Source organism: Trachemys scripta, chromosome 2 (genome assembly GCF_013100865.1).
Source record: "Trachemys scripta elegans isolate TJP31775 chromosome 2, CAS_Tse_1.0, whole genome shotgun sequence".
Taxonomy (NCBI): domain Eukaryota; kingdom Metazoa; phylum Chordata; order Testudines; family Emydidae; genus Trachemys; species Trachemys scripta.
This window is the reverse complement of record NC_048299.1, coordinates 163,922,238-163,929,911: the sequence shown is the minus strand read 5'-3', so window position 1 is coordinate 163,929,911 and position 7,674 is coordinate 163,922,238. Positions and strand designations below refer to the sequence as shown.

The following is a 7,674-nucleotide window of genomic DNA, read 5'->3' as shown; positions in this document are numbered from 1 at the left end:
AAAGTTGTCAATAGCAGGATAGTTAATAGCTGGTATCCACAGAACCCCCTCCACCCCTGCATCCATCCCCTTTAGAAACCTAACCCAAGCCCTTCCTCTGCTGAAACTGTCCTGTGGGAGGAAGTGTTGTGCTGGGAAAGAGGAAGCAACACGGGCGGGTCAGGGAAGATTCATTCCTGTTTAAACACTCTCTGGAGCAGCGAGATTCAGCGTTAACCTTTTGTGGGCCAGATAAGGGTGCGTGTGCCACTCTGCCTACCTGGGGCCTCCTGTCCCCACAGGTGGGGTTTGGGGAGCCCTAAGGAAGAGGACGTGTCAGGCTTGGGTACTTCAAAGGATCCCCCAATGCAGCATCTGAGCACTTCGGAGTCTCTGCTGCATGTACCCTCACACCGCCGGTGAGGGATGCCAGTGCTGTCATCTCCACAGTACAGCCGGGAACGGAGAGACTGGGGGGATCTGCCGCAGGTCTGTGGCAGTGTGGGGAACTGAACCCTGGGTCACTGGGGGTGCCACCTTCAGTTAGACCCATTGGCTGGCTAATTCCACACGTTATTACGCTTGTGTATTTCCCATGGCATCAACCTGCTGCCCCCTCTGCCCCGGCATCGCGACTCCAATCTCAGCCCAGGGCAGAGGGGAGGCCCTGGGTGGGGCGGGGCTGCCCTGCCCTCACCTAGCCCCATGGGTAGGGTCCTACCAAATTCACGGCCGTGAAAAATGCATCACAGACCTTGAAATCTGGTCTCCCCCATGAAATCTGGTCTTTTGTGTGCTTTTACTCTATGTTGTAGGGTACTATGGAGTAAAAGTATGCAAAAGTACACAGCTTTTCTCAAACCAGGGGTCTTGACCCAAAAGGGGCTCGCTAGCCTATTGTGGTTGGGGTCGTGGTATTGCCACTCTTACTTCTGCGCTGCCGTCAGAGCTGGATGGCCTGGGACCAGCAGCTGCTGGCCAGGGGCCCATCTCCCAAGGCAGCGCTGCCACCGGCATAAGAAATGGTGGTGATTCCGCATCCCCCTACGAGAGCCTTGCAACCCCCCTTTTGAGTCGGAACCCCCAGTGTGAGAAACGCTGACTTAAGGGCTTGACATGTTTATATGTTGCCGTTTTTAAATACATATTTCTGCTGTGTTACAACACCGTGAAAGTCAAGATTTAAATATCTGAAACCATGGCAGTCAAGGTGTTTAAAATGCTATGGCCGTGAAATTTACCAAAATGGGCCTCACTCTGGGAGCGGCAACCTAGGGCACAGGGTTGCAGTGCTCTACAGGGTCGGCCCAGCTGCCCTTCTGTCGCGGTGGAGGGGTAAGCGGGCCAAGTCTGAGTGACTGGCATTGTGACATAGCACACAGGGTCACAGCCCCATGCAGCCCTGTGCACCACATTGCAACCAGGGCCGGCTCCAGGGTTTTGGCCGCCCCAAGCAGCCAAAAAAAAAAAAAAAAAAAAGCCGCAATCGCGATTTGCGGCGGCAATTCGGCGGGTGGTCCTTTGCTCCCAGCAGGAGTGAGGGACCGTCCGCCGAATTGCCGCCGAATACCTGGACGTGCCGCCCCTCTCCGGAGCGGCCACCCCAAGCACCTGCTTGCCAGGCTGGTGCCTGGAGCCGGCCCTGATTGCAATGCCCAGCGTGAGGAGCCAGGCCCAGCCCGGGGGACAGGAGCTACTGCTGCCAGCTGAGTGCGGGGTGGGCGCGGGCTCCAGCCCGGCGTGAAAGTTCGTGTTGTACCCCTGTGTACGTCTTTAAAAGGTGCCACGCCTGCACCAAACGGCCCCTTCCTGACCAGCATTAGCTCCCTCACTGCGCCATCCTCTGGCCAGCGGGGTCACGGAGCCTGCATCTGACCGGGTGCTAACGCAGCGCCTGGTAACAAGCCAGCAGGTTCGTTACACTACAGAGTCCCAATCCCGACCACAGCCTCTGAGCCCTACTGCAATACAATTACCAGGGCCTGATTGGCTGATGGGGGCCAAGCGCCCGCTGCTTCAGTTGGAGGCCATAGTATTTGCTCAGCATCTCTTGTGGGGGTGGGGGAAACCCAGGCCCTGGCTGGCAAAATAGTTGGGCAATCAGAATTAGGACCTAGGCACTTATTGGGCAGAGATCACAGCCATCTGTCAAGGAGAGAACGCAACTTCCCCTCCCTCACGTGCTCCATAGCTCTCCCTTGAAGTGAAATTGCAACTCAGCAGCGTGACTCATTGGAAGAGTAAAAGCTTTTGTCTGGTGGCTGCATCGACTTGCTGACCGCAGCTTCGGTTCCCCCTTTGTAGTGATACGGCTCGGGTCAGGAGTGAAGCACAGGGGTGGGGTTATGCCCAATTCCTGGCCCAGAGACACTGCAGCAGCACTAAGGGGGAGCAGTGGAGATGGATGAGGGTATTAAGAGCGGAATAGCAGGGTGGGATTAAGGGGCATCAGCAGACCTGGGTGTGGGAAGCCCAGGGCTGGGATAGCAGGGGGCTGAAGATCAGGACTGAGGGGCACCTGGGAGGCTGGGGCTGGAACAGAGGAAGCCACGGTAGCTCAGTATAGAGGCCCACTGGCAAAGCTGAGCTGACGAGACGCCGGCACTCCGAAGGGACTGCCCCCTAATCAGCACTCACAGCCCCTTCATCACACTCCAGAGCCCCAGAGAGCCCCTGGGCCTGGGGAGATGGCACAGCAGTGAGAGTGAAAGTGCACTCACAGCCCTTTCCCCCCAGGGCTCTGCAAAGAAGTGAACTGTCTCCTCCATCCTGCCCCGTCCGAATGATACCTGCTCCCTCGTTCCTTCTCTCTTCCCACGCCCCTAACTTTGCCTATGCCTCCTCTGGAGCAAAGCACCCCACCACCACACACACACACACGCACAATTCACTTTTGCCAAACCAACTCTCCCCCCCCCCGTCACATCAGCGTCTTGTACTGAGTTAACCTCAACATGATATAGGCAAGTGCAGGTGCAGAAACTGGATCAACACCAGAGTCCCTCCTCCCCCAGCCCTTGTGTCAGCAAGTCCCACCCAGCATTGGACTGTGGAGGTGGGGTAGGACAGGGACCTCGTCCCTTTACCCTGTTACAGCAGGCATCACCAGAGAACACTGTAACAGTCTTCCCCGTTCTGACTGTGTGAGCAAGTTTTTAGTGTCAGAAGACATGCATGGGGTGGTGGCTTTTGGGTGATGCTACGTTCTTCGAACAGGGACCTGTGCAAGCAACAAGAGAGTTTGCTGTCGAACTTGGGCTCCCATTGGAGTCAATTGCTGAGGTGGAGTTTCTCCCTGGGACCCGAGCACTCATGCTGGGCTGAGGTTCCTGGGAGAAGGGGTTGCTGTTGCTCTACACGGTGTCTATGACCACCCCACTTCCAGGCCTGATGCCTATATGTAAATATAGCAAATGATGCTCACTGCTGCAGAGGCTGGGTGGATTCCGATTTCTCCTGCAAAAATGGTAGAGCCAGCCCTGATTGCTGTACAGCCCCTAGCACACCTTGGGCATTGTAACAATCAGGAAATAGTGATCTCCTGCCACCATGATGAGCAAGGCAGAGGGCCCTGATATACCGGCTGGCTCTCCCTCTGCCAGCTATCATCCCCTTCCCACCGTCTGATTCTGACAGGGATCCACTCTCACTTCTCTCTTTCTAAACAGTAACTGGAGCACAGAAAAGAGGAACTCTCAGACAGCTGGGCTCAGAGCTGCTAAGCCACCAACACGCATTGACAGCTCCCTCCTCTTCGCTCGGACGGCTGCATCTTCCGAGCGCTGCCCCAGCCATGAACACGTTGCTGGGGGCGCTCCTCTCTTGGAGCCTGGTGGCCTGGGTGCAAGGAGCAGAGAAGCCTCCGGAGCCGCCAGTTGCTGCTGGGTTTCAGGGGTGTAAGAAAGCCCTGAAGCTCCCTGGGCTGGAGGTACTGCCGGGCGGGGGCTGGGACAACCTCAGGAACCTGGATATGGGGAGAGTGATCAGCCTGGGCTACTCGCTGTGCAAAACCACAGAGGACGGGTCCTACATCATCCCAGATGAGGTCTTCACCATTCCCCGCAAGCAGAGCAACCTGGAGATCAACTCGGAGATCATAGAAACTTGGATGGACTACAAGAGCGCCGTCGCTGCCTCCGTCAACACCGAGGTCTCCCTCTTCTCCTCTCTCAACGGCAAGTTCTCCAGCGACTTCCGCAAGATGAAGACCCACCAGGTGAAGGACCAGGCCATGACCACCCGGGTCCAGGTCAGGAACCTGGTCTACACTGCCAAGTTTGACCCCGGGGCAGCCCTGGACAAGGGCTTCCGCCAGCAGCTGGTGGCCATCGCTGGGCACCTGGAGAACAACCAGAGCCGGATGGCAGACTACTTGGCAGAGGTGCTGGTGCTGAACTACGGTACCCATGTCCTTACCTCGGTGGATGCTGGCGCCAGCCTGGTGCAAGAGGATCAGATCAAATCCACCTTTGTCCAGGACAACATGTCCGCACGGAGTGCCATCACCGCCGCAGCTGGGGCCTCCTTCCACAGCATCATCAACTTCAGCGTCAGCGAGTCACTGAGCATGGAGAACTCCTTCACCAAGCACTACCTGTCCAACCGCACCAACTCCAGGGTGGAGAGCATTGGTGGCGTGCCCTTCTACCCAGGGATCACCCTCAAGGCCTGGCAAGAGCGCACCACCAACCAGCTGGTGGCTATTGACCGCTCTGGCTTGCCCTTGCATTTCTTCATCACGCCCAGCAGCCTGCCGGAGCTACCCAGCCCCACAATAAAGAAGCTCTCCCGGAGGGTGGAGTTAGCTGCCCGCCGCTACTACACCTTCAACACCTACCCCGGCTGCACCGACACCACCTCGCCAAACTTCAACTTCCACGCCAATGCCGACGACGGCTCCTGCAAAGCGGCTGAGACCAACTTTACCTTCGGGGGCGCCTACCAGGAGTGCGTCCCACTGTGGGGCCCGGATAAATCAGTTCTCTGCCAGGGGCTAGAACACAGGAATCCGCTCACCGGGGCGTTCTCCTGCCCTGTGGGCTACACCCCGGTGCGACTGAGCACCCAGGAGCGGGAGGAAGGCTACAGCCATCTGGAGTGCCACCGCTCCTGTAAGCTGCTGGTGTTCTGCAAGAGAGTGTGCCAGGATGTGTTCTGGCTGTCCAAGGTCCAGTTCAGCGCCTTCTGGTGCATGGCAAAAAGCCAGGTCCCTGAAAACTCGGGGTACCTCTTTGGGGGTCTCTTCAGCTCTCGGAGCGTCAATCCCTTGACCAACGCCCAGTCTTGCCCCTCCGGCTTCTTTCAGCTGACGCTCTTCGACCAGCTCCAGCTGTGCGTTAGCACGGACTACGAGATGGGGCACAGGTACTCCGTGCCCTTCGGGGGGTTCTTCAGCTGCGAGACAGGGAACCCCCTGGCGGGGTCCCACCAGGGGACCGTGAATGACCCCTACCTAAAGCGCTGCCCGGCGGGATTCAGCCAGCACCTGGCTCTCATCAGCGACGGCTGCCAAGTGGAGTACTGCGTCCAGTCTGGGATCTTCACTGGAGGGGCCCTGCCCCCAGCGCGACTCCCTCCCTACACCCGCCCACCTGCCATGACCCTGGTGGACATGGAGACTGTCCTGGTGACCAATGCCGATGGAGAGCGCTCCTGGGTCAAAGACGCCCAGACCCAGATGTGGCGGCTCGGGGATCCCACTGAGACGCGCCGCGCTGCAGGGCTGGGTGGTGGAGGGGGACTGTCGGGCAAGGAGACAGCCGGCGTCACGGTGGCCGTCACCACCGGCCTGGCCATCCTCATCGCCCTGGCTGTCTACGGCTCCCGGCGGTACAAGGCCAGGGGTTACCGCACGGTGGTGGAGGGGCAGAGCCTGGTACCAGACAGCTCCACGTATGGTACCGCTGCCGAGCTGGGGGAGAGATGCCAGCAAGACCCAGAGAGCCAGACGGGTTAACTCCCTCTGGCTACTACTGGGGAAAGCCCCCTCCACCCCCAGGCACCGCAACAAGCTTCCCGGTGTGCAGAGCTGTGAGCTCCCCCTCTCCCCCTGGGCAGAACCGTGAGCTCCCCCCCCCCCAGGGTGTAGCTGTGACCCCACTGCATTATTAGCTTGAGCTGCAACCCACCCCCCACCGGCCAGCCCCCTGGAGCTAGAGATGTGTGTGCACAGGAGTCGGATCGGGGTAACCCTTGATCCCACCTCAGGGTGACGCTGGAGTGGAGCAGGGTGCTGTCTGTGCTCTGAACCGCCCAGCGATTAGATGCAGAGACAGTGAGAGAGCACTCACTGTGGGAGAGGACTGGGCGGGGGGCACACAATGCAGGGATCACTCTCAATACCCCCTGTGACACTGCACACCATATTCATCATAGAACTATTATGATATGATTATGGCATAATTATGATGCATTTTGTACAAGCTAAGTCATGTGAGGTGTCATTGGAAAAGTGATGATTTGCTGAATATGATTATCCTAGTTGTAGACATGTATCATTTTTGGATCTGAAGTTATGAATATTGACTAGGAATCTGTATTTCAATCCTGCTTACTCTGAGTGACACCCACAACTAGCCTTTCTGGTACAACAATGAAGAAGGCGGACAGTGCTGATGGCCCATCAGCAAAGACAATGGACCCTGGAAGAACTTAACCTTCCTGTGAATGTTCCAGACAGCCTGTAAGTAATGGCTGCTATGTCTCAGCAAGGTATGCAAGGGCATGTGACCAGGTCACATGTCTCTAGACTCCATCTTGGGATGTCAGTGTTTTTCCACAAACTGAGGTTTGGGACAAAGGGTTCCCGCCATATGCTAAAGCTATTTTAGGTAGGGAGTGACATGATCATCTGGGGATCTTCATTCCCCACACACAAGAAGACTCCTGGAAACACCAAAGGAACAAAGACTGAATTGGGGGAAGTGCTGGACTCAGGCTAAAGGAATTTCTAGCCTGTGTATGAAGGACCTGGGGATTCCAAGCTGTGATGCCAGTGCAGGTTGCCCCTTAAGAATCTGCAGCCTGCTTGTACCATCTCTGAGGGTGAGAAACTGCTAATACATATTCAATCTAGCTAGTGTGTTAAGCTTACTTTGCGGTTTTGTTTATTTGTTAGGTAATCTGCTTTGATCTGTTTGCTATCACTTATAATCACTTAAAATCTATCTTGTATAGTTAATAAAAATGTTTTCTCTAAACCAGTGCATTTTAACTGAAGTGTTTGGGGAAGAATCTCAATTCCGTTAACAGAAAGCTGTGCATTGTTCTCTTCACATTCAGGGAGAGGTGGACTGGGTATTAAACCCATATACTGGCCAGATTTGATCAGGAAAAGATGGTACAGCTCTGGGGTCCCAGGCTGGGCAGCTGGGGGTGTTTTTGGCTGCAGTCTCTCTATTGTTAGTTCATGCAGGGAACTGGTCAACGCCTGCATGTACCTGCAACTGGGTGTGTCCCTGCCTGTGTGAACGCTGGTGGAAGTGCAAGCATGGCGGGCTTGGTAACTTGACCCAGCAGCACAGTATAAGAGGGAGCCCAGGCTGGACACAGAGAGGGCTTAGTGGTACCCCACTTTCAGGTTGCACCCTGGGGGACCTGTCACACCCCCTCATGGGCCAGCCCAGAGCTTCTCTGCCCCTTTCACCTCCAGCTCCCTCCCGCACAAAACCCCTTCTGCCAATTTTCCCAAGTGAT

General features: G+C 56.4%; 1 protein-coding gene across 1 annotated transcript; it reads left to right on the top strand.

Annotated features, from left to right (window-relative positions):
- The first annotated feature begins 169 nt into the window (after window positions 1-169).
- Window positions 170-6,667, top strand: MPEG1 (macrophage expressed 1). The gene is made up of 2 exons (XM_034762156.1): window positions 170-237; window positions 3,648-6,667. Exon 2 carries the CDS (start codon window positions 3,773-3,775, stop codon window positions 5,933-5,935), a length of 2,163 nt encoding a protein of 720 aa, XP_034618047.1. The 5' UTR covers window positions 170-237; window positions 3,648-3,772; the 3' UTR covers window positions 5,936-6,667.
- Window positions 6,668-7,674: the final 1,007 nt, after the last annotated feature.

What these genes read in the sequence shown, in the direction of transcription:
- MPEG1 (XM_034762156.1), top strand. Translation starts at nt 3,773, where the DNA reads ATGAACACGTTGCTGGGGGCGCTCCTCTCTTGGAGCCTGGTGGCCTGG.